This window comes from Molothrus aeneus, chromosome 15 (genome assembly GCF_037042795.1).
Source record: "Molothrus aeneus isolate 106 chromosome 15, BPBGC_Maene_1.0, whole genome shotgun sequence".
NCBI classification, from domain to species: domain Eukaryota; kingdom Metazoa; phylum Chordata; class Aves; order Passeriformes; family Icteridae; genus Molothrus; species Molothrus aeneus.
This window is the reverse complement of record NC_089660.1, coordinates 336,973-364,211: the sequence shown is the minus strand read 5'-3', so window position 1 is coordinate 364,211 and position 27,239 is coordinate 336,973. Positions and strand designations below refer to the sequence as shown.

At 49.9% G+C, this 27,239-nt stretch overlaps 1 protein-coding gene across 3 annotated transcripts in view; it reads right to left on the bottom strand.

The window, feature by feature from the left end:
* Positions 1-27,239, bottom strand: part of DPYSL3 (dihydropyrimidinase like 3) — a 40,969-nt gene that overhangs the window by 10,688 nt on the left and 3,042 nt on the right. Inside the window, exons 1-4 of one of the 3 annotated variants that reach the window (XM_066559929.1) lie at positions 17,557-17,850; positions 3,735-3,823; positions 1,276-1,460; positions 105-269 (exon numbers count right to left, since the gene is read on the bottom strand). In XM_066559929.1, the coding sequence (XP_066416026.1) occupies positions 105-269; positions 1,276-1,460; positions 3,735-3,823; positions 17,557-17,850 (733 nt within the window). Of the gene's footprint in view, positions 1-104; positions 270-1,275; positions 1,461-3,734; positions 3,824-9,649; positions 9,791-17,556; positions 17,851-27,239 lie in introns of those variants that run through there. The other 2 variants (XM_066559931.1, XM_066559930.1) reach the window with 2 other exon arrangements.

The following is a 27,239-nucleotide window of genomic DNA, read 5'->3' as shown; positions in this document are numbered from 1 at the left end:
CACCAGCCGCCCTGTGGGGCACAAAACTCCGCAGCCACCTCTTGCCCTCCCTGGCCAGGGGACAGGGCTGGCCAAGGCCAGGCAGGGAGCCACAAGACACAAACCTTTCTCCTGGACCATGGTGTGCAGCTCCTGCCGGACGTGGTCGCTCCAGCGAGGGATGTCCACGTGCAGGGCGTAGTCGCAGCAGGCCTTGCCATCAGCCCACTCCCGCCACCGCTCCAGCGCCTCGGCCAGGCTGGACTCCGGCTCTGGCACCACGTGATCCACTGCAGGGCACAGCAGAGCAAGGGCTGGCCAAGGGCTCCCATTCCCCCGTGGCCTGGCAGCTCACCGCCCCAGGCCGGCCTCTTCAACCGCTTCAGGGCAGTTCGCCTTCACAACATGCCTGCCTCCTCAAGTGCATTTATTGGCAGGGAAGTGCACAGAGCCTTTGTTTAATGGCCCCTGGCATAGGATCAGGGGTTTTTACATGCTTCTGCGGAGAAATTGTCTGAAAGCTGAAGAGCCTTGTCTTTCCCCATCCCCTATCCCAACCCATCAGCACACAGCCTCCTGCCACACTGCAACATTAATGCACCTTTAATTGCACAGCATGGAATCCCCACACTTTGCCACAGACCATTTCATAAAACATTTTTGTTTTTGCCATAGAGGAAGGAAAAATGGTGGGGGGGAGGACAAGGAACTCAGCCCTTTATTGGAAGGATCAACACTTGCTCCTGCATCCCAAGAAACCCTGCAGTGCACACAACTGTAACCACTGCACAGGACAACAGCTGGACCTCAAACCAGTGCACAGCCATAGCATCCTCCAGGAAAGGACCTCAGAATTCCCTCTCCTTTTTCATTAGCGCTGTTTATTTTTGAGCAGTGTGGGATGCCAACACACTGCTCTGTTCCTCTGCTCAGAGCTATCTGAGCACCATGCTGCCCTACTGTTATTTAACAGAGAAGTTATGCCATTGCTCCTTTTTGAGGCTCCCAGAGGCAAGAGTGGCTGCAGACAAGCACTGCAGAACAGAGGATCTCCAAGGCCAAGGGGTCCTATGCACCTCTCCTGTCCTATCATTTCATCATTACTGAAGATCAAAAGATTCATCCCAATCCTTACTCCCTAGACTGCATTGACAGAGATCACAGAAAATATGAACACACTGTCATGGGCTTTGAAAACACAGAAGACTGAGAAAAGTACATCAAAAAATAAAGAACTGGGTGATCTTGCAGGAATACTGGGAGGTGTCATGCACAGGCCATGCCTACTGCACTTACTAATCATGGTGGTTCCACCAGCCAGAGCTGCTTTTGTTCCTTGGAAGAAATCATCCACAGAGGTCATTCCCTTGTATGGCATCTGCAGGCGAGTGTGGACATCAATTCCTCCAGGGATCACCATCTTCCCATTGGCTTCTATGGTTTTGACCCCTCCAGGAACAATCAGGTTGTCTCCGATCTGCCTGATAAGATCACACCAAGATACTGTCACAGAGGAAAACCTGCCACAACTTAACCTCTGAACAGCTCCCTTAACCTCCGAACAGGGACTGCCAGGGCAGCTCCCTGCCAACAGGAACACCCCACTCTGTCTTGCTCCCAGACCCAGGCTCACTCCACTCTGCAGCAACATTCGGGATTGTCTGGCTTGCTTACACCTATGCTGTGCCATCTGTCCAGCTGTTCTGCGGGTGACTCGGATGGCACCTGCTGCCTGGGGCACACACTGGGTTGGGGTAGCTGGGGAGTATGGTCTCATGGTGATCTCTGCAGTGCGTGGCGAGAACCTGCCTAGGACACCTCATCCCATTCAGGCTCAGGAAACAGGCTGCGGCACGCATTTCAGCATAGCAGCTCTAACTGCTCACCCAGGGTGCATGCTCACAAAACCCAACACCAGCCCTGCTTCCAAGTGAGCTACACCCCTAATCTTTCCTGTCTCCCATCCTTCTGCCCACCTTAAGTAAGGATCAAGTCTGAGCTTACTTACAGATAAAGATGATTTCCACTGTAATGCCACAGCTGCTAGACCAGCTCAGGGCTTATCAGGGACTTGTAATGCTGCTCACAGCACGAAGTCCCAAGAGTGAAGGGACTCCTGGGAGCTGGGAAATAGCTCAGCAAGTGCCCAGCTAGACTGGCTGCAGCCTGCTGGGCTCATGGCACAACCTGCAAGCTCTGGGCTCACCATCTTCCCAAGAAGTGCACGGTCCCCCCCTCTCACCTTGTTTCTTCTGCAACCCTGAAGAACAGCTTTGCTATCAGCAGGGCCTCACTGTAGTTAAGGCAGCTAAAATCACAAGTACCTAAAAGTGTCTTCTGAAAACAGGAAATCTAGAGAGTTCCAGCATAAATGCGCTAGTAACCTAATACACAACTACAGTGCTCTGGATCCTGTCCTGTTCGAGCACAACTTGACGTATCCAGCCCTCCTGCAGGCCAAGTTACCTGAACCTCAACATTCCCTTTTTCAGCCCCTGTTCCCTCAACCCCTTTATGTGTCCATATGTTCAACTCAGCCTTCAAATATCTTCCTTCAGAAATCCTACTTTCATCAAGCCTTTCTCAGTGCTCCTTGATAAATCAAGATTAAAGGTAGGTTGGTTTTAGTGGAAAATTTCTGATTTCCTTGGCACACTGGGGAGGTAAAAATGAGAAACAAATTCCATTTTTGCATTTCATTCAAGCTGAGTCACTTTGCAGGTTTTTTCCCTAGTGTAACAAAAATTCTGTGGACAGAACTGCTCACTTTACTGTCCTCACAGCAATAAATCAGCAGCTCTTCCTATTGCTTTTATGGAGATGAATCCATCACTAAAGGTTTTTAATTGCTTACTGTATTCTTCGCAGAATTCACTTGTAAGAGCATTTAGCTCCCAAGACAGTGAAATTCTGTGGCCTCCAGGCTGCAGATGAGGCTCGGTGATTTGCCCATGAATACTCAGAAAGCATGCACCACAGCAACACCAGAAGCTGGCTCTGATCCCTGCCTGTGTACAAGCACTTGTCAATCACAAATGGTCTTGTCCACCAGATAAAAATACAATCACACTTCTTGAAGTATTTATCTGCTGCTGGATATTTAGCATCTACCACCCTGGTAAGGCTGGATATATATAACTGTTACCATAGAGCAAGCAATGCCTTTTCAAATCTCAGGGCTATAAACTATCATGGCTCTTTCACTTCACTCAGTGTGGAGCTGGCTCCAGCACAATTCCTTTGCCAATTTTGAATGGCAAACTTTAAACAACTGAGCTATTCCTGCAGCTCTGAGACATACACGGAGAAGCCAGGGGAACCCAGAGGTTTCCCTGCAATTCCTGGAAATCTCAAGGATGCAGATGACTTGCAGCACAGCACTATCCTTGTAAGCACTAACAAACAGGATCCTGTGTGGGGTCATTCATGCTAATACAGTTAACACAGGGCAAAAGAGAAGTCAAAGATAAACCGTGTTCTGGTGCAATCAGAAACAACTTTGCTGTACAATGGACGCAGTATCATAATCCCACAAGCCTGACTGCAATTCAGTCGCTGGAGCTCCTCTGAGAACACGTGAGACAATCACGTATGTGCTTACACACACTGCAGAGAGCTGAGCCTCTGAATAGAGAGGGTTATCAGGTTTTACTGCTTGGCAAGTTGGGCACATACCACACCCCCAAAAAGCCAATAACCACTCAACCTGAAGCCGGTTTAAAAGGAGATGAAGATAATAGAAATCAAATACTTACTTTATGAGGCCATCCTCCACGTAAATGTCAGCATAGAATGACTGGTCATCATTGACTATTCGCCCTCCTTTAATAAGGAGACGATCACTCTGAAAAGGGAACAGCACAGCAGCTGTCAGTAGCACATACCACACATGCTTCATTCACTTTTGACTGAGAGGGTGGTTAGACACTGGAACAGGTTGCCCAGGGAGATTATGGATGCCCCAATGCTGGTGGTATTCAAAGCCAGGTTGGTTTAGTCCTTGAGCAACCTGATCTAGTGGGAAGTGTCCCACTAGAGGGGGTTTGGACTACATGATCTTTTAAGGTCCATTCCAACCCCTTAATATATTATGATTTTATGATTCTCAGCACGCTGTACAGGTGCTCTCCCACTGCTCACCTCAACCACTGATGCTGCAGAAGGGTCACTGGACCTGTGTCAACACTCCAAACAACACTACAAGAGCAAGGATTGAAAATGTCGTACTCCTACAGATGTTTCTAAGTGGGAGAAGGGCTGCCAGAAACACCGCCGAGGCAGACTGAGCACAGGGGAGAGTCACTGGGGACACAGCAAATATGCTTCCCTAAAATATAGAGAGAAGTCAAAAGCTTCCTACGCTGGGACATTACGCACATTACTTGGCAGCCAGCATGAGCCACACATCAGCATTTAGAGCAAGTTTGTACTAAGGGCATGTCTCTAATGACACCCTGTAAAGTAAGTTGCATTAAAGAAGACAAGTTACTCTCTCCTCTGTTACCACCTTGCAAAAACCACCAACAGGACAGGCAACCAGCTGTTAATCTGTCACTCTCCTGCTGTGCTTGGGGTAATGCTTCTGAGGCATTTCACAGGTCTATACAAAAACCAGAAGGCACTAGACTGCACTCCAATCTCATGATTTACCACCTCTTCTGTTCTCCTTTCTATTGACCAAAATGGCCAGCAGCCTTCTCCAAAGGAGCACAGCCAGACGCCAGAGGAACACCCCAACCAGAATTGTCCTTATGCTCTTCCTGCATTTACACTTTTGGACCAGACAACTCAGCATACACTGATGGGAGAGGATGGGCACTGTCCTGTGGGAAACAGACCCTGTCCAGAGGAACTGGGATGGCTGAGGTCCTGCTCTCCTACCTTCCTCTACCTGCACAAGTCTGCACAAGCAGCTGCAGGAAGTAGAGGGGCAAACCACCTGATCTCACATATGCCTGCCGCGGATTCAGGTGACATTGGCTAACTGCTGTGCCAGAGAACATGTTGTCTACCTGACTGCTTAAAACACCTCCAACAACTCTTCAGCTCTTAATGACACCTTACTGTTCCTCTCTGTTACCCCTGCTGCTCACAGCCCAGGTTTTGGCACGTAAATACGCTCCCTTTCCACAGTCTGAGCCTGGACAAGAGCCGACCAGAGCCTTCAGCAGGGCTCACATGCCAGCCTCACCCTGTGACGCTGTGGCATGGTTAATTGCTCCGCAGGGAAATGGGTTTGCTCTCCACCCACCACCCCTGGGGCCATTTCTTAAGTATCACCACCATAGTGGGAATTCGCATCCCTCTGTCAACAGAAGGATGCAAAGAATACTCCTGCATCCCGGCAGTAGCCAAAGCCCAGAGCCCCGCGTGCGTTTTCACAGCAATCTCATGCACACGCAGCGGAGACAAAGGAACTGGGTGGGGAAAGGAGGGGAATGCCGGCGCCTGCTCAGCCGCCGCAGCGCAGCCCCCGCACAGGGCCGGGGAGCGGCCGCACACGGCTGGCACCCGGCGAGGGGGCTCTTACCCTCCCCGCCAGCACAGCCCAAGGGAGCCTCTCCTCCCACCAGGGAAAGAGCTCCGCTGAGCTGCTCCGCTTCCCCTGCCACTCACCGTCCTCTCCAACAAGCAGACCCGCGGGCAGCCCCGCTTCTTCCCCGACCCCAGTAACACATCGGGCACAGGCGTGCCCAAACTGCGCTAAGGGGGGCCTGGAAGCAAGGGCACGTCACAGCCCGCCATGCACAGCTCCCTCGACATCCTGCACTCCATGAGCACGCAGAGATCCTGATCCTGACCAGCGACCTGGGGACCACAGCCAGGTCTCCCTGGGCAGCACAGACGCGTCTCAGGAGCAGCTGGGGCACAAGGACAGCTGGTATGCACTGGCTTGGCAGCCCCAGGTGCTTGGGCCAGAGCACAGCTGTGCTACGCCTCTGCCCACGGGGCACACGCTGGGCGATGCTCAGCTTTGGGGCTGAGGGCCCTGAGCACACACACGATAACAAAAAAAATCTCCCTGCCCAAATGCACTAACAGCCCTCCATTTTTTTTGTCTTGCCCTCTCCAACTTGCTTTCTTGAATTCCTGGAGCTGGTTCTCACTAGAGTGCGGGAACATCAGCAACTACTGATGCTGGCCTGCCCTTCCCTGAACATCAGACTGGAGGAAGCCAAGGGAGTCAGGCAGAGGCAGCACAGGTGCAGGAGACTGTCCCATTGACAATTACTGAATAAAGGGTTAATATGAGCTCAAGAAATATGCCTGCTCCACACTCACAAGAGGTCATTCTGCAGTAGATGTGAAGGGCTGCTCAGTGCTAACTGTCAGTACACAAAATTGAGAGAGCCACAGTGGCTGAGGCACAAACAAGGCATCCATTCAGGAGATCAGGCACTGCTAGAACCCACCGTGCCCATCCAACAGCAAAGGGACTGCACCAGCACCAACCACTGACTGCAAAGAAAAAAAGGCAACTAAATTGAATGAAGAAAATCCAAATGACATGCCTACAGGCTCTGGCACTGTTCAGGAGTGCACCCAGGTGACAAGAGGCAGGGAAAGAAGAAAGGAAGAGAATGAAGCAGTTATGAGGAAATGAGTCTGACTTAATAGCCAGGCTTCTTCAGTGCATGCTAGCAGAGCAGCCCCAGACCACAATAAATGCACTGTTCCCATATCAGGGCTCACTGTGCTCTGTACACCCACCACAGCTCCTGCCAGCCAGTGTCAGGCTGTGTCATCAGCCTCTGAGCAGAGGGAAAAGCCCTCCTGCAGCAGGAGCCATGGGGCCTGGCCAGGGAGGGAGCAGCCAGTGCCAGCACAGCCTTAGGGCACAGGGCACCAAAGCAGCCGTGAGCACGAGATGCTGTGGCTGTACACAGCCCTGCCTCACGCTGGCACTGACCTGCCAGGCCCCTTGGCCTGACCTCACTGCTGACACTGCCTCCAAAGCAGCCAGTGACAGCTCCTCTGCCACCTGTGTGGTGCCTTCTGGTGCCTTCAGGCACAAGAGATGCCTACGAGGCCAAGCCTGGAGCTTTCCCTCCAGCACAGCTCTGCCAAAATCTGCCGGACTCGCCACCAGCCCTCAACACCTCTCCATGCTGGTAAGCCTTTATGCAGAACTCTCCCTGTCTCTCTGCCTGTTTGCATTTGGGATCAAGCTTTCAAACCCATTATCCATTCCCTCATGCCCACACTCTGCTCCTGATGCCCTTAAGCATCATCTGGTCATGTTGAGATCCCAAAGTATCAGGTGGTCTTCAGAGTGATGCTGCAGAAAAAAAGGCAGGCAGCACTTCCAGAAGGCTGCTGAACCCAGCCAAGAACAGTGCTCACCTCATTTACGAAGCACAAGGGCATAATTAGGGGAGCACAGAAGCAGGTGTATGGTTTTACTGCTTTTTCCCTGGTAAAAGCAGAGACACTAATTGCAGAGGTGTTTCATCAGAAGCTTATGGTTCCTCCTTACTAATGCACCACACAACAGCATGGAAGAAGCCCTGGCTAGTGTCATAGGGAGAGATAGCTGCCAGCTACACTGTGATTCCCTACGGTTTGTGGCTTAAAATGACATACTGACAGCTACCAGTTCACCAAAACCCGTCTAGTCAGTAACTGAGGCCTTCTGCCCCGTGTGTACCTGATACACCATACACACCTCCTTGTTTTCAGAGGTGGCAGAGACATCACAGAGATGATATTTGTGGGCTCCAGCAGGGGAATTGGGGTGGGCATGGCTCACACCAAGAAAAAATATGGGATCTCCAGTCTACCTGGCCTAGGAAAGGATTTTATGACAAAAGCACAAAGACTGAGTAATTTTGATTCAACCAACAGTTCTGTTAACAGGTATTTTGTAAAATCAGGACAAGATTTTCGTCTTCCACCTCTCTTCCTGCAGAAAAACATACTGCAAGAGGGGAAAGATTTTGATCACCTTTCCAAACAGCTAAAGAAAAGGAACCAATAAAAAGTCTCTCAACAGACACACAAGATCTGAAATTGCTATTCTCCTGAGCTGGGCACCCTAGAATCAGCACACATGTAAACAGTAATAGGATGTTTAGTGGTCTCTGATGCATGGTGCACAACACGAGACAGTGAGGAGCAACACATCCATACCAGGCTGATGGAGCCATCACTGAGAAAGCCAAAGCTTTGGCTCACCTCCCCTCCCTGTGTTTCCTCCATGGCACAACTGACAGACGCGCCTGTACTTCCCAGCCTTCCATCAATGACTACAGTCTTGCCTGTCACGTACAGCTTTTGACCAGGCTTTTACAACTCATGTTGGGAATAATTTGCACAGAAATTTATCTCGCACTAACACATGCACCACTCACTCGTGCTCCTGGCCTCTCCACTAAAATGGCTGTCCTGGAAAAGATGAGAAACTGCTGCAAACAGATACAATAGGCAAACTCTGATTTTTCAGATGTTACTGGCAGAAACCGACTACAAATATTGACTGCAGCACTGTTGAGTACAAGAGGAACCAGAAGGGATTGTTTCTGCATCTCCAGAAACACACTAGGCAGTTGAAACATAGCTGGTGGGAAGTACAAATACCCAGTTTTCCAATACATCCTTCATGAAAGCCCAACCTGCCCATTGCTCAGGTGACAGAAGTGCAGCATTTTCAGCTTCAGGAAAAAAGCAAAGGATTTAATAGGGATAAATCAAGCAGCTTGGAAGATTTTGTTACCACTGAGGGGAGAAAGCTGCCATTGGATCCCAGAGGAGCAGGCACAAGCCCTGCATATTGATTAGGCATATCATAAAGAAAAAAGCCCCAGAGAATGGGAGAAATCCCACCTGCAGCAGCAGTTGGGGTGTCGTCTCCATTGTGGTCTAAGGATACAGAAAAGGCAGTATGTGTAAAGCCATAATATTGCTTGTGAAAGCATCTGAATCTAGGCTGACAAAGGAATTTCTCTTTACAGTGGTCAAGATCTTAATGCTTCTTTAAGAGCATTTTGTTCACATTTGTAAAAAGAATAATGGAAGTCGAGTGCTTTGCTTTTCCTTTTTCTTCAGAGAGCCAGAACTGTCCTCAATAGAAAAACCAGGAGCTACAATGAAGCCAGCGAAAAGCCAGCAAGATGAAAGACCAGACTGCCTTCCCAGAAGCAAGCCCTCCGCGGCCTCCGCAGGGCGAGCCTGGAGCAGAGCTGCCAGGCAGAGACCAGAGCAGGAGAGCCGCAGCGGGAGCGCCGCGGCAGGGCAGCGCTGGCACCGGGGCTCCCGCAGCTCCAGGGCCAACCCACCGGCCGCCGCCTCTCCCGGGCGGGCCGGGCGGGCGGGTCCCGGAGCGCTGCAGCGGCACCGCCGCACCTGACACGGCGAGACCGAGGAGCTGCTCGGCGGGGGCATCGAGCACGGGGAGCGCCCTGCGGGAGGCTGGCCCCGCACGGGGGAACACCCCACGGGCACCGGGCACTGCCGGGCACCGACCACGGCAGACGCTCCAGCCCGCGCTGCGCCCGCGGGGGCGCGGGTCCTGCCCAGCACAGGTCACCAGCGGGGCCGGGACACCTGCGCGGGCGGCGGCTCTTTGTCTGCACGCCGCCGCCGCCGCCCCGCTCCGACCCGCAACGCCGGACGCCGGCACCGAGTTTCCCCACCGCCCCACGGGCCGCCCTGCCCCGCCCGCCGCACCCACCGTGATGCGCGGAATGTTTTTCTTGCCCTGGTACGACATGGTACCGCCGGTCCGGCCCGACCCGCCGCCGCCACCCGTTCTGCCTCCGCGCCGCTTCTCACAAAGGCGAGACCGAGTCCGCACCCGCCGCACCGGGACGGCCGCCGCCCGCCCCGCCCACCGCACCGCCCGCCGCCGCCAGGGGGCGCCCGGGCCTGGCCCCGCGCAGGGCGCGCCCGCCCCGCCCCGGCAGGTGCCGGCATCGACCCCGGGCACCGGCAACGGGCACCGACCCCGGGCACCGACCCCGGGCACCGACACCGACCCTGGGCACCAGCAACGAGCACCGACACCGGGCACCGACACCGGGCACCGACCCCGGGCACCGACACCGGGCACTGACACCGACCCTGGGCACCAGCAACGAGCACCGACACCGGGCACCGACCCCGGGCACCGACCCCGGGCACTGACACCGACCCTGGGCACCAGCAACGAGCACCGACCCCGGGCACCGACCCCGGGCACCGACCCCGGGCACCGACACCGACCCTGGGCACCAGCAACGAGCACCGACCCCGGGCACCGACCCCGGGCACCGACCCCGGGCACCGACACCGACCCTGGGCACCAGCAACGAGCACCGACACCGGGCACCGACACCGGGCACCGACACCGACCCTGGGCACCAGCAACGAGCACCGACACCGGGCACCAGCAACGACCCCGGGCACCGGCAACGAGCACCGATCCCAGGCACCGGCAACGAGCACCGACACTGGGCACTGAGACCGGCCCTGGGCACCGGCAACAAGTACCGACACTGGCCCTGGGCATCAGAAACGAGCACTGACACCGGGCATTGACACCAACACCGGGCACTGGCTACGAGCACTGACACCACGCACCAGCACCAGCACCAAGCACCGGCAATGAGCACCGATACCGGCCCAGGCACCAACGCTGTCCAGTCTGCGTCTCAACCCAGCCTGCGGGGATGGCCCATGGGAGCGGCCACAATCAGGGCTCTGTGCTGGCCAAGACTCTCCATGTAGCACTGGCAAGTAGAATGAACATGGTCTGTAACAGAACAGGCTGTCTTGGGCTGCTGGAATGCACCTGCATCACCTCACCCTTCTTTCACATGCACAAGAGTTGGAAGCATTAAAAAACAATAAAATACACCACACATCTGGCTCCAGGAATCCTACATGCGATGCAAACACTACAAGTGCTGGCAAGGACTCTTCCAAGGACTTTTTCCCTTTTCTCTGCTGTGACTTTGGTAGAAGGTTTAAATGGTGGAATTGTTTGCAAGTACTCAGCAAACAGCTAAAACAGACGATGCCGAGCCTGGCCCACAGCTGGCCAGGACCATGCCAGCAAGAGCTGTACCACAATGGGACAAATCTGTCTACTCTTTCCTGCTTGCCACAATCCACTGTGTTGCCAGCAGGTCGTAAGACCCATGGCCACCCTGAACCTTGCTTTCTCTTCCAGGCCAGCTGCAATTCCACTCTTGCGCAGAGCTTTGAACACCATCAGCAAAAGATGCTCCTACAGATTCTGCTGCCAGGCAGCTCCACTAGGAAAATTTTACAGCCACACCTGGCAAGGACATTGCTGTAAATCCAATTCTACTTCCTGGCAGAAAAACAAGCCATCTGACAAGCCTGGGTGACCAACACCCAAACCCTCCCTCCAGTTTGCTTTCTGAACTAGAACCCAACAATGGCATCAGGGGCCTGACAAGCACCCTGCTCACCAGTGTGTGCACAGGCAGAGCCATCTCACAGCACAACCCCTGACACTGCAGCCAACTTTGACTGAGAGAAGTGGGTGACAGCAGCGTGGACTGTCAGTACCATGTGCTCTGCAGTAACCCAGCCTAAAGCTTTTGCTACCCACTGAGTCTGTTACTCTATGTGCTTCTGCACACTAGTTTTACTGAATTTGTGTTTATTCTAAACTCAAAAACCTTTCATCAGTTTGAAGTCAAAGTCAGCAGAGGCTCAACAACTTACTTATTACTACCTGGACTGTGAGAATACTGACAAAATTGTAAGGGCTGCTTGGCCCTCCTGTTTCCCTGTCCCAGCTACTATGCCACTGCTGGTGAGCTGCTGCACCCCTGTAGTCAGCAAGAGATGGCTGGAAACCTTCCCCTCTATGGCAGATCCATGGGCAGGGGATGTCTGCAAGCACCAGGCAGTGAATGGGGGAGCAGGGCTGTGCCAGAGCCTCTGCAACCAAAAGCCTGTGGGGAGATCAGGTACCAGACCACACTGTTCTTGTCACAACACTGCAAAGCATCAAGAATGGGTCCTGGTCTCTACTGAAATTAGACTGGCTGGGTCTGGGAGATGAGAAACAGCCTCAACTCCCATCACCAAACCTCTCAAAACTTCACTCAACACATTTTCTGGAAAGTTTATCAGTATCCCCATGCCTGGTGGTGCCACATTAACTTTGTCTAGACTCAGAAAGAGCAGCAGTTAATTAGTTAATAATAGATAAATGACTATACAGATGCTGCTGACTTCAACACTTGGACAGTTTCAAGAGTCAAGCTTGAATCAGCCCCCTGGATGCTGGCCAGCCACAGTGACTTCAGATCCCTAGTTTGAAGAGATGTGCTTTCCTCATGGTTGCTATGTGACACTCACACAAATACAATCAAACACCCTGCCCTGGGCCCAAAACATTCAAAACAGAAAAAAACTTTTTCCATAGGATCTCTTCCAGGTGCAGTGTATGAGGCGCTACTCACACACTTTAAAATATCCGCTATGAGAAGCATGGTCAATCTGAAAGTTACTTAAAATGGCAATCCTCAGAGCTCAAAAGCTCCTCATGGCTCCAGGTGTTTGTGGACAGCCACAAAAGAGAAGAGCGGGGTGAGGGGCACTAGTGGTGTGAAGACTGAACAGAAGGCGCATGCTGCTGCAAGGACTTTGGCACCAAAACAAATGCAGCTCCGACTGTGGCCCACCAATGCTCAGCAGCCTGGCTCAACCCCTCTGTGGGGACCAGGAGGCTTCTGACCCAACTCTAGTGCAAAGGGAAAAAGCAGATCCCACCACCCCGAGTCCACGACCAATGACTCTTATACAGCACGACCAACATTCAGTGGATATCACCATGGAATTATCTGGGCTCAAATGTGTCATAATGTTCAGCAGATTTGCCAGGCCAGCCTGTCCCCATGCATACAATCTCCTCCTCCCATACATATTCTTTGCATGAAACCATCCCCTCTGCTCTCCTAGCAGATGAGTTTTCAGGGGTTAACTTACTTCAGAGGCAGTGAATCCAAGGGACAGAAACACCATCCTTTCACCAAAGTGGGATGTCCTGTGCCCCCAGAACGGTTCCTGCACACCACACCCAGAGCCCCTGCCATGTTCCTGGAAATATCTGCTTCAAGCAGGCTGAAAACAGGCTGTGTCAATGTGGAGCTGGCTATCTGTTTTATACCTGACTGCAAAACCCAGTTTCTTTTCTGCTTACAAATTCCATAGTGAACAACATTTCCTGAGAAGAGCATGATGTTTTCAAGACCACATCAGCCCAAATAACACTGGCACCATCATATCAAAACCCTGGCAGAGCAAGATTGGCCCGGCACCTCAGTGCCCAGAGGCCAGGTACCCCAGAGGCTACTCCTGCCAGCCAGATCCCTGCCACCCCTGCACTGCCCACACACCGGGGCCAGCCACTGCCAAACCCCAGAGCTGAGAGTGAGGACAGAAGGAAACCAAGGACCATTGCCACAAGCTAGTGTGAAAAATCAAACTACTTCCATGCTAGGGTAAGTTTTGTGGTAAAACATAAGCTCTTTGCAGCAAGCAGGAACTCTTTAACTGAATCCCTAATTTCTCTGGAAATCTAGCCCTGCTGCATAACTCCCATGGAATCCAATATCTGTCTTCTTAAACAGGGGGGTGGGATAACAAACTCAACAGTTTTGCTTAAGTGCTGGCAATAACCTCTGTCCTAGCACAAGCAGCCAAAGAACTGACTCTTATTGCTGTGCTTCAGGCATCAGATTTCTTAAAAAAACACAAACACATATATGTGGGATTTTTTTCAATAAAGACCTGAATATTTAGTATTCAACTCCACAAACTGTAATGCAAGTTTAACTGTTGCATTTGTTATGTAGGAACTAGTTCAGTGGGGTGGATTTGTTCCTATTGTTTGTAAAAGTAACAGACATAATGTAACTCCAAATTATTCTCTTATAAAAAGAACAAGTAAAACCAAAACACAGATGCTGAATGGGGTGATATTGAGGTGTTAATGCTATTGAAGTGCTTTAGGATCCCTTCCACAAATTCAGGATTTTAAACTGCTAAAGGCAGTGCACAACTGCAACTTCAGGTTGTGCCAAGCTGCCTCATGAGGCACAGACTGCTGTTGGCTTGGTATTCCTGCTATAAATTGCTGGCATTGGAAACCAAAAAGCTGAATGCTAAAGTCAGAGCACATTTTACAAGTGTCAGAAAAACAAAGAGAGGATCAAGTTAGTCCAAGCTTTGATCTCCATTTGAGGCAGCCCTGCCTGTATTTCCAGGGTGTATCACAAGTTAGATATCACACACACCAGGAAAAAGCAAAGGACTGGCTCCTCCCAGTCTTCTGGAGGGGACGAACTTTTTGCCTGCTTTCACTGCCCACTAGTTTCCCCTGCATTTCTTTTCCCCTTCCTCTCCAGCCAATAGAGCTGCCCCAGCCTGAGGTGAAGCCACAATCCCGTGTTTGTGGAACCACAGCCAGTTGCACTGGAAATGACAACTTAAGCTGCAGAACCATGCAGCAGGAAGGACCAAGTGTCTGGGGATTAGCACCATGTGCTCCTACCTGTGTGACTGCACAGGAGGGTGAAAATGCAGGGTCTCTGCATGGCTGAGCACTGAGGAGAAATGTGGAGGATGCCTCCACAGGCTTCTGGTTGACCTTCCCAGGCACCAGGTGCAAGGCTCCTTCCCCTCTCCTCAAAGCCCTGTTGCCTCTGCAAATGCCCAGGATTGCAGCTCTCCAGTACCTGTACAGGTATCGCCCACCTTCCATGAACATCCTGGCCAAAGGAATTCACAGGGCGCTGTCTGTGACCTACAGAGAAACTCTCTTTTTACTTAATGATAGCAAAGTGAACACAGTAATCCACTCTGGCTAACAAATGCATGACAGCTCTCAGAGAAAACTACAAGACACTTCAGAAGGGTAGAGTCCACACTGGCTATTACTGATGAAAACCTGCACCGAGTTAAATCACTCTTATTAAAAATAACAAATATCCCAGATCAGCATTGAATCTGGCCCCGCAGTGTTGTTCCTCCAAATCTTAAGTCTTGTGTGGCAAAAACTCTTGCTGCAGCAGAACTCAGTAGCAGGGAAAACTAACCTCCTGCTTTGAGCAAAGAGCACCTGAAGGACACTTCAGGTGCCCACCTCTTGTTCCCCAGGAAGCCCACCAGCCCACAGAGGCAGCTCTCCATAACCACACAGTAGTAGTCCCCTGGGCCACCACGCTAATGACCGTCACTCATTGTCCCTGTCACTCTCTGACCCTAAATCCACTGGCAAAGCTCAAACTCCCACTGACAGAGCAAAGGCATAGCTCCCAACTGCTTTGAGCTATATCCCCACTATGACTTCAGTACACTTCAATATACAGCCGAGCTTCTGTCCTTCCAATAGACTTTGTGATAAAACAAAATAAGGTTGGACCATGTGCCTGAGTCTATATTATGCTGCCCAGTTGCATGACACCACATGTCATCACTCGGCATTTATTCACCGGGGTTGTCTCCCTGTAGAAATGTTGTGGCTTTAATTGTGATTAATATCATTATAGGAAAACAAACAAACAAGGTGTGTTGGTCTGTTGTACTTCCAGTAAACTGTTCACTGCAAAAATTAGAAGACAGATCTGTCTGCTGTCCTGGGCACAGGCAAGTCTCTTACTTTCAGCTTCTCTAATAAACAAGTTGCTTGGGCAAGAGTAGATGACTTGTGCTCTCTCACTGTTTCTTAATCTGTGAAATTATTCAAAGTTCAATTTGCCTTGACAAAAGTGCCTTTGTGTGCCCTGAATCTGTAGAGTCCAACACAGGGAAACTCCCCATGGCTGTGCAGGCAATGGGGCTCAGCATGCACAGTTCATTTCCCATTGCACTGTCCTATTCTGGGTCACCTCAAAGCTTGAAAGCCACAATACCAAGTCATACAATTCCTTCTAGCCAGGCACACACAAAAACACATGCATGAAGGTGCCCACCCTCTTAGGCAAGATGTACAGATAAAAGGGGTTACTTACTTAGTGACCCTTACTCTTCTGATGCTTATCAGCTGAAGGCCTGAGAGGAAGAAATCTAGAGGCAGAAATCATCAGGAAGAGAGGAGCTGCTGAAGGAAATCCTCAGCTACAAAACACCGGAGATAAGGGTCTACATAAGACCTTAAAAGGGAACAAGGCTCTTTTTGAATTTTTGGCACAGCTAATACAGAAAAGCTCACAGCAAAGCATGCAGACAGGCTGTCAGGAGCTTCAGCTCCTTGTCCAACAAGCAACAGCATAAAATTGTTAATGCAGTGGTTAGTTCTGCAACTGCTACTTAAACCACGTAGACAAGGTTGATACTGACAGGAATAATGTTAATTTTATTCCCGACTTTGTAAAACAGCTGCAAAGCTCAAGAACATGAATTGAGAAACATGCCAAAGCATGCCAGTAAGAAACCAAAAAGCAGAGGCTGAAGAAATTAAAGTGCAATGAAAAAAGCTCAAATTAAGCATTGCCTAGCTAGACATTCCTATAGAAGACAGTGGACACTTAGGACAGCCTGATGTTTTTTCCCAAAATCGAGACAGCTCAAGTCACCACAGTTCACTGCTGTGCTTCCACTAGGCTCATGCTAGTGAGGTTAGGCTTCCAGATCACCAGTGTCTGCTGTTTATCAGGGTTTGCACTCCAGACCCAAGTGGAGGTTTCTGCAGAATGCCAAGACAACCACTACACCTTTCTGTGCTACGATGCAGGTGATTTTTTATTCCATCTTCAAAAATGGGGAGGTGGGAGGAGGTTTGCCCCTGCTCACAATTGAAAAAGAGTGACTTTAAGATGGCTATTAAAAAGTTCAGCTCCTAACAAACTTATTGACCAACAACAGCAAATAGCCTTACTTGCCTGATGCAAAAATCAGCCACAGGACCACTGAAATCCCAAACAAGATATTCACGCAACACTATTAACTTAATCATCTTCTTGCCCAACTACTAGTGCAAATAGGACCAGAACCAGCACAGCAAGCCATCTCACCCTCCAGCAGGAGGACGATACCGTGGAGCCGCATGGATTAATTTATCACTTTCACTCTGGTGTAAATTGAGAAACTTTGTGCCTAGTGATACCTTCAACGCTGTCCGTTCCAGATCAATGTGCAGCCCCCCCCACGCTGGTGTGGTACTTCTAGTTTGTGTCCGTGAGAGGTAAGAATCTGCCTGCTTTGAAGTAGCAGCTCCAAAAATCCCCACTGTTTTTGTTTTTCTTCCATGTTCGGTGCCGCGGGAGTAGCTATTCTTTCATAAAAGTATAAAAGAGTTCCTGCAGCAAACCGAGCCAGCGACTCTGACTGTGCCGGTGCCGCGGCGAGACCGCCGACATCCCGCTCGGCGGGCGGAGCTCCGCGCACCGGGGACGGCCGCGACGGCGCCTTGCCGCGGGGGCGGCGGGGGAGCTGCGGGCGGCCGGGGCGGAGGAGCCACCGCAGCACCACCAGCGGCTCCTCCAGGGCCGGCGCCCGGAGGGGGGCGAGCGGCGGCCGGACCCACCCGCGGCCCCACACCGCCCCCCGAGACCCCGCCCCGGGGCCCGCGCCCGCTGTCCCGGCCCCGGCCCGGCCCCGCCGCGCCGCCGGCCCTACCCTGTCGTCCGCCGCGGCTGGGTCCTGGAGCCGCTCTTCACCGGAGGTGGCGCGGAGGCCGCCAGCGGTCTGACCGGGGCCGGGGGCCGCGCCGGGCGGAGGGTCGGGGCCGGTCGGCGGCGGGGCGCGGCGCTGCCCAACGCGCAGTGCCCCGAAGTCGAGGGTCTTGCTCTCGAAGGCGCCCTCGACGTTGCAGAACAGCCCCCCGCGCTTCGGACGAGGCGCCGCCGCCGAGCCGGGCCGCGCCAGGTACACCGGCAGCTCCTCGTCGTCGCGCCGCCCGTCCGCCGCCATCCCCGCCGCGCCGCCAGGACGGGACGGACGGGGCGGGATGGGGCGGGACTGGGCCGCAGGGCGGGGCAGACCCGACGGGAGGCTGAGGGGCGGCGGGACCCGGGTGGGTGGTGCTCGGTCGGAACCGCCGTCGGCTGCTCCGGTGTGCCTCGGGCCGGACGTTGCTGTGCGGAGCTGCCGCCGGCCGCCCTCCTGGGACGCTCCAGCCGTGAGGACGGAGCGGAGCACGGGAGCGCCTCGCCTCTGACCGTGCGGGGCGCTTGGCAGACGGGCTGTGCCCGGGCGCACCGGCAGCGGCCCCGACAGCCGCGTGTCGGTTTTCCCCCGCCGGTACGCGGTGCAGCCTGCAAACCAGCGTTCGCTCGCAAGCCCGGGGCCGTACCTCGCTTGCTCGGGCCGTGGTTCCTGCAGACCCACTGCGGGTAGGCGGACGCGACAGCCGGGCGGAGGCAATGTCCCCTGCACAAAGGCTTCGCTGCTCCCAAATGCGACCACGGCTGCTCCTGACTGACTGCACAAACAAGCTCCGTGTCTTGGCTACTTCAAGGTGTTGCTTGGAGAGCTCCATTGCGACTTCATTTCAAAAGTACTGGAGGCCCGAAGAGCAGACAGACAGCCAAGACTGGGTCTTACAAATGCTAATGGCTGTATAACAGTAGTAACCTGTGAAATCGATCGTGAGCACCAAAACTGGAGCTTTGACTAAAATCGTTTTGTTAAGTGCTCATTTCTTTATCTAGAACAAGTGTGCATGGTACCTGGGCTCGACATACTGTCAAGTGATTTCTCACACCACATTTTTGTGTTATGAGATATTGTCAGTCATGTTTTTTTCAACCTTTTCTGCAAAAACAAAAGAGTGCCATTATCTCTGCCAGTCCTCCAAGGGCTGGTGGTTCTTAAGGAAAATCCACATGGAGCCTGACCCATCATGGGTCAGAAAAATGACCCTGTGATTAAGCCTGGAGAGGCAGTCTGGGGGCACTGGCTGACTGAGGCTTGAGGCTGTGTGGGAGGAAATGGTTTGGGATCATTTCCCTCCTTTTCAACGCTGGGAAGCAGTCTGCTTTTCTAACTGGACTTGTACCAGTGTCATTAACTGAATCAATTTTTTTCTCCATCTAAGTGGAATAATCTACAGTAACTTGAATTTCTGAACAATTATTCAGGTCTAAAGGGTTAGGAGAAGAGAGGATGGACTAAATATAAACAGACTGTGTCTGTAAACTTGGAAGAGTTACTTTAAAAGCCTTGTGTTACACAGCACGGTGAAATACTGATCATTGTCTGCCCTTACTTTCTCTAAAGCAACACCAGAGAGGGTTGCATTTGGTAGTTCTTGGGCTCTTACGTCAACTTTAATATGCAGCTGCCCCAGCACTGTGGCTTCAAGGTGCTCAGCACCATGAGTGTAATGTCTCACCTGGTGAGCCCCGCTGCCGCCTCACCAGGATGTGCCAGGAGAAGAGCCCAGCACTGTGACATCTCAGATGCAGGGGCAGCAGCAGTGGCTGGCAGCTAGAGAAGGAAGTATCCCTTCAAATAGCCAGAAAACGTTTGTTCCGGAGTTTTTTCTACTCCTATTCTCCTGGCAAATGCCCCTCCTCTGTAACGGATGCTTAGCAGCAAGACCACCAGTACTGGCCAAGCAAATGCACACAAAGTGGCTGCCCACCAGGTCTCTACCTTCCTAAGGGACTGCCTTAGCATAAAGGAATTAATCCTCCTGCTGCAAGTGGGATCCACTGCATAGAGGATGAAGCCCCCTCTCAGACAGCTTCTGCCCCCGTGAGAGGGCTGTGCTGATGTTGGAGCTGGCGGCTGGCACGCTTCACACAGCGAGCGGAGCCCCTGCCTCCTCGTGGCTAAGCAATAGCATGCGAGGAGTGAGCCTCTCCCGGGGGGAGCAGCACTGCAGGCTGCCCTGGGCCTGTGTGCACTAACCACAGGGGAGTTAGAGTGAACCCCTTGCTTCGGCTGGGACACCTCCGTATAGCTCTGCAACTTTATGGGGACTTAAAATTCTCTGGAACAGGGCCTGGCCTTTGTCTGATTCTGCAAACATGCAAAAATTTCAGCATTGTACTTTAATAGCAATATTTATTTCAATCCTGATTCCAATGTTTATCTTTCCCAGTGCCTTGCTGCATAGATGGTTGCACTGAAATTATCTGCAACAGTAAAGGAGTACAGGGCTCTTCTGGGGAGTGAAGGCTTTAAAACCTGACTTTTAATGAAAATCATTCCCTGTATAAAAGACAGTTCTTGATTTATACCTTTCAAATTGCCATTCACTTCTAATATCTTTTTTGTTAGGTGTTGTAAGGCTACTAGTTCAAGAATACCATGAAAATTGAAGTTTGTTTTCAGTGTGTGTTCACTGCATAGTTGCTTTTGAGCCCAGCAGAAGGCATTATTTATATTTCTGTATATGTATGCCTTGGATCAGATGTAAAGCTTTTAATTATACAATGCCAAAATGTCTGCCTCCGTAGTTAAGTAAATGTTCTCTTCTTTAAATCACATGTTTATATGCTCATGGACAAAAATGTTTGTCAGGCAAACGGTCATGAGTGGTGCAACCTCAAATCCTGCTGGCAAAGCAGCTCTCCTCTCGCTTCTCTGTACGAAGTAGATTGAAGATAGAAATCAGGGAGGGATCCAGTGGGAAGGCTGCTTCCCCTGCCTGAGCCCAGGGAGGATGGAGATGGTAGGCACGTGAACTCACGTGCTTTGTGCTGCCACGGACTCACCAGAGCCAGCCATCAGTCCTGGAAAGGTTTCCTTGGCTCAAGGGCTGGGTTCCCATCCTGACCCCAAAACAGAAGTGCTGTTCCTCCTGGGTCAGGAATCTGAGCTGAGCCTGACAGATGGGCACCGCTGGTTGTCTCATGAAGGAATAGAAATAGGCTGCTTTTCTGATCTAGGGAGCAGCATTTATTTTATGGGAAATTCTATAGGGGCAAGCTTCTAATTCATGTCTTTCTAGTTGAGTAAGAACTGTCTAAGGCACACTGAGAAATGGAAATCAGTCATGTTACAAGGTGAGGTGCACTGGTTATGAATGGGGGAATGGTGCAGCCTTCTGGGAAGTGTTCTTTAAGCAAATCCCTTTCTGCAAAAGGATTAGTTAATAAGATGGGACATAATCACCCCATCTGGGGTGTGCATTTTCTTGTTCTGTGCTCTCAAAACCCCAGTGCTGGTTTTCTTTGTCCTCACTGGCTGCTGCCAGAGCACAGGCCGGGTTCCGGTCAGAGCCTGTGCAGGAATCGCAGGCTCTAAACGCTGAGCCTCAGAGTACCCAGTGAGAGGCACAACGTAGCGTGTCACTTCCTCAAGCATTTTCTTCATGGGGCTGTCAGGCTTACTGTTATCTTTTAAATCTTTGAAGAGGAATTCAAATTGCCAAGTGAATCATTCAAATTTGACAGAGAAGTCAAATTAGGTCATTTTGCTTGCCACTGCCAAGACACTCTTGTCCTCCAATACGTATTTTCTGATGACTTTGCTAATTTATTTTCCATTTGTCAGGGCAGTGGGTAGTTTCTTATTTGGAAAAACTCTACATCCTCTGCTAGCAAACTTCTGTGCCTTTTCCCAGCTCCCAGATGCTTTGTGCAACATCATTCTATCTGTAATAAAAATTAAAAATGGTTTAAAATAGAAAATGGTTTAAAAGAGTGAAGCATGTCCCAGATTGTGACACGTTGTTCACATAATGCCACCTGTGTCACTGGAAGTTGCTCGTTACACCAGGAAGCATCTCAGGCTCCATCGCTGTGACTACAATGCTCACTAGACTCAGAATATTGAGTTATTTGAAGGAAATAGACTGTTGACATTAGCTGGGATTTGACCCCTTCCTTCACCAAAGCTGACAAGCCTGAGCTGTGTCCTGAGTGAGAACATTTCCTTCCTTGATGTCAGTTCTATACAGAATGGTCTTACACTGATTTTCCTGTGAGTCTGGAGGCAGCATATCTTTGATTGCATGTGAAAAGGATGTGATGTAATCACTGCATAACATTGTGAGCAGGATAAATGCACATCAGCTTTCGTAGCTTGTTTTCTTCTAATGCCTGTGGGTTCAGCTGGAGAAGCAGCAGGACAGTGGTAGTAGCAGGTTAACACTGATTTCTTCTGATTCCTACAGGATTTGATAAAACTGCATCCCTTTATTACATGCATGATAAGTTGCAATGATGAAGTAAGTCCTAGTTGTCTTGTTTCATGCAAAGTTAGAGCTGCCTTCTCATACTCTGCAATCGTGATTTACAAGTGTGTCCTGTTTCTGGAGGCTGACAGATAAACAGGGTTGTTCTATTATCATTCTTGCAGCAATGTCAGGACAGCCCCTGGCACTGCCTTTCATGTGTCTCAGGGAAAGTCAGGCGAAGTACAAATGCAGAAGAAACAGTGAAAGAGTTAAGAAAATCTGATTGTCCCACTTAGATTTAGAAGCAGAGGTCAGAGATGGGTGGGCTTCTTTGTTCACTCAAAAAAGGCAGGTTTATGACGGGCAGGTGACTGATGAGCCTGCTATCTCAATCAGCTGGGGAGGGCCAGTGGCTGATGCCTGCATCACCACACTCCAGTTTCTAAACTTTCAGACATAGGCATGTTAGAAGATGAGACAGACCTTTGTGATCCTCCAGCCTGCTCTGCACATTGGTCCCTGGGGAACTGCTGTGCACAGGGTGTTGTCCTTGCTGAAATCCTTTACCAAAGCCAAACCACTGCAGAGTCAGAAAGCCAAAGCATTTGACTCTGTCAAAAGCTTGTTCAGTATTTCATGCCAAAACCACAGGGAGAGTGGGTTAATAGTGTGGTTATTTCTACTGCAGAATGCTATTGTATTGTTGGAGGGAGTAACTTCAAGCAACACACACAGCCTGGCTTCAGTATGTGTCGTACTAACAGAGACCACAAATCTGATAAGCAGCTGGAAGTTATAATCTTCTGTGCTTTGGTTATTCCAAGAATATTTCTGAAATGCAGTAATGCTTTTTGCTCACAGATTTTTTTAGTGCTGAGCAAAACCCTGTGGAAAATTCCAGTATTTCCACACATGGGGTATTTTTTTCCTCCTAAAATGAGTTGCTAGACAAAATATTAAGAAATCGTAATAGTGGAAAAAGAGTTCTGAAAAATTTTCTGTGGGGAATCCAGACTCTCCTTCTCCCTCACCAAGTCCTCCAAGGAAAGATTACTGTCTTCTCAGTGCCGAAGGACTCCCGTGGCACTGCAGGCCTTGCGGTCAGATGCAAACTGAGTGAATTACGAAGTTGTTTGGGACAAAAGGCACCAGAGATAAGTAACGTTTTCAAGAGGATCAGAAGCACAGATCTGGCATCAGTATGAAACCCCAAATATTCCAACCTGCCTAGAGTGTGCTCGGCCCACCTGAACCAACAAGGAGGAAAAGGTGGTGACCCTGGAGGTTCTGCACATCAGGCGAGCTCCAGCCACCTTCTATTAAGATGGACACACCCAGAGATGTCACTCCAGATTTCTAGGAACAGCCAAGTAAACTTGTAGACACTTCTGTTGTTTGCATGTCAATAGGTACCTTCAGGATCACAGTTTCAGGAATGGTGAGATTTTAGCCACTGTAACATCTGTCTGGCTTGGTGTGGTGCGGGCTGTTAGGGCCTGGATGAGATGGATTTATGTAAGGAAGCACACATTCCATATAAGTTTGAAGCCCAGGATATTCTGACAGACATGTGCCACCAGATTCACTTCAAGAGCAGTCAGCCCACTTCCTCTGAGCTCATGTTCTGCATCTCAAAATCAGTCTCTTTCCACCCGATCCTGTTTGTTCCCTGCTTCTTGTATGGCATTGTCTAGCATCTTCCCTAAGCTGTGAAGCCTGGTTTGGCTGGTCTCACTGTGTGTTTGGCCTCTCTTGTGATGGCAAATGCTGACTTGCTTCCAGTCATATCTGTTGTTGTGACTACCTCTCATTCCAGCTTACCTTAGGGATCACCAGCTACTCTCCTCTGTGCCTGCTTTTACTCCCAGAAATGAGTTGAAGGATTAAGCTGAGATTTCCTTGTTTCCATGGTGTTGCACTTGACCTAATCAACCATTGCAGACCTAAAGTGTCCTTTCTTTCAACCTCTCTCTCCTTCAACATGTAGCTTCCGGGGAGCACACTGATGCAAAAATGGGTGGTGTATCTAGAGATAATTAGTGATTATGTGCCGGTGATTACAAGCCTGTAACAAATAATTAGATGTCAGCAGAGTAGAATCACAGTGGATTTAAAGGTACTGTGTTTGCTTGTTTGTTTATATGGCTCCATGTGACTGTGAGGAAGCAAGCAGTCAAATATACTTTTGCCAGGCTGGTGAGGGAAAGAGAGCTGCCATTTGTGCATTTTTTGTCATGGCCCTGCACAGCCTGGATAATGCACAGAAGTAGCTCTAGAAGTACTGCAGAAACCAGGCTGAGACAGAAGATCCTAGTCTGCTTGCCTGTCAGTCTGTTTGCTGCTGCTTTGGAGGAAAACTGTATTCTGTAAATTGGAGTGACTGATGCCATGCAGAAGCTCGAACCTGTGCTTGCCATGGCTGGGACTACTTCTTAATTTTTCACTTAATTTTCATACCTCCAGCTGATCGAGTTATGTTAGAAATTGTGTTCAGTCTGTATTTACTGTCCAACCAAATTCTCCTTTGAAATCAGTGTTAAACTGTCCCACCATTAAGGACTGGTGGGCTATCCCTTCCACACAGATGTTAAAATAGGTAAAAATAGATGTCCATCTATGCTGCTCACTAAGTATGTCCTAGGGAAAAGCTTACAGTCCCCACTTTTCAGGGTATAGAAGAAAAAGGCTTCTATACTACCAAAATCCATCACCCAAACATAGCCTGCCCTCCACTCCTTTGTAAGACCACTCTTTTGCAAGCAGTCTTGGGATTGGTTGTTCCTTCAACTCTTTTTCAGCTGCTCATGTGAAACCCAAGACTCTGTCTGAAGGCCAGAATCCAATCTCAGCTACATCAAATACACCTGGAAGAAATCGCATGAAAAAGGGGGACTTAATCCCAAATAAAGCCTGCTACATCAAGGTAAGTGTCATCCCGTGACAGACCCAAGGGTTGAGAAGAGCAGATTGTGCCAGTTTCAGACTACCTTTCATTGCTATTTCCCAGGGAAGTCCTTACCTTACCTTGTGGGATTACTGTGTTGCACAGACATTAAATTAAAATCAAGGTTTTGTCTGTGTGCTCATAACCACCTTTGTTCCTTGCTTTTCCTAGCTTCCTAACTTCTGGCTTGCTTCTTTCATCTCAGCTGCTTTTTACTTCTAAACCAGTGGACAGTGAGTGCCTCACCTTGGGCAGACAGTGGTGGAAAGAGCTGAGATGACTCATCAGACTGCAAGCTGTCTAACAGGGAATTGTGCATCACAAAATTCCATTGTGCTGAGTGTCACTGCTTTATGAATTTTAGTAAATATGAAAAAATAAAGATGAAAGAGAGAACAGATAGTGAGCCAGATGCTATCTTGATGGAGAGGCTGGAACCCAAGGTCAAATTGCAGCATTTTAATGTTGGTCCTTTCCTGAGCATAGGCGAGTTATCAGCATCAATTGCTGTGAACTTTCGAATCACAGTAAGGTATTTTGGATTGGGAAAAGGTGAAAGGCAGCTTGTTAGTCATTTCCCTATGATAGCATATAAATCTTGCATCTTTTATTATAAGCTTTGAATGCCTGAGACTGAAATCAATCTGCGTCCCAGATGTGCTAATGCCTTACCTGCAATGCAGCTTTTATGCATCCAAAAAGCATATATAATTCTAAGAATTTCAGACCCATAACTGCCAAATGAACCACTCACATTCTGTGAAGCTAAAATCCTTTTCCCTTTCCCTGTACTTGTTCCATCACTATGGAGCAAGAGATTTCTCTTGATAGAACATGGCTAAGAACATGGCAGGTTACTTTTGCATTGTGCCCCTTCTGATTCACTGTTAGTGATTTACCTTTCCATAATTTTTGATGTATACGTTGATACAGAAGTGGGAACCTGTGTGTAACCCACACATTTGTGCAGGTTAGGTGCAGGTTCAACAGTGTTAGGTACCATATCCATTGTTTGTTCTTACAGGTTTAGACTAAGTGGCTGTTCCTCAAAATATTCAAATCCTTCATTCAGTGACTAGGCTAGCTGATAAAAATCCAAGTAATAGATACCACAGTAACTTCTGAAGTTTCTGTGCTGAGAATGTAAAAACAGAGGTTTGTCTTTCTTGCCAAGCTGGAATGCTTGAATTCTTTTCACAGCCCCCATCAGTTAAGCAATTGTAACTACTGGCTGGCTTACCTGGGGCTTAAGAAGGATCTTGAGGGAACTGGCCACTTTAAAAGTTCTCTGTTTTGTATACAAAGAAGCCCAAACTTCTGCAGGTTTTTACTATAATTCTTGGTTGATTTTACTGTTCTTATCTCTTCGTAATTCTCAGAAGTGAAAGTTTAGCACCAATGCTTTCTATCTGTATTCAAAACCAAGAGAATGGTTTGAGAGAGTGTGTTGGTTCTGGATGAAGAGGTTTACACAGAGGGCTTTTCCAGCATCACCTCTGGAACTCCTAATGCTGCAGGGGGTCTGACCTACAGCTCATACAGCTGCCCACTGCTCTCCTCTGGCTTGTCCTATAGACATGTAATATGTATGCATTAATTGTGTTAAGGAGTGTGTACCATTTCTGTAATTTTTTCTGTACTTTACATTGAAACTTGCTTAGTAATATTTCCAATGCATTCACATTTTTCCTTTGAGTATCACTAGCACTTTCCACAAAAATAAAGAAAGGACCAGATTTTCCTGGCAGAGTCTAACAACAAGGGCAGCTATGGAACAACCCAAAGTGGAGTGCTGGGGACAGTGCAGGCATCCGTGAGCGGTCTGCAACTGAGGAAGCATTTCTGGGAACACGGCAAGCAAAGTCCTAAAGCACACTGACTGAGAGAATTACTGTGGTTCTAAGCTACTGTGGTTCTGTGCTGGTTTCAGCTGGGGCAGAGTTAATTGAGTTAATTTTCTTCACAGTGGCTATGTTTTGGATTTCTGCTGAACATAGAGTTGATGATATAGAGGCATTTTCGTTATTGCTGAACAGGACTTACACAGAGCCAAAGCCTTTTCTGCTTTTTGTACAGCCACAATGGCAAGGAAGTTAGGGGTGCATGGGAGGCTGGGAGGAGACACAGGCAGGACAGGTGACCTGAAATGACCAAAGGAATATTCCATCCTAGATGATGCCGTGCTCATATCTAACATGGGGGGAAGAAGGAGGAAGGTGAGACATTTAGAATCATGGCATTTGTCTTCACAAGTTACCATTGCGTGGGATGGGGCGCTGCTCTCCC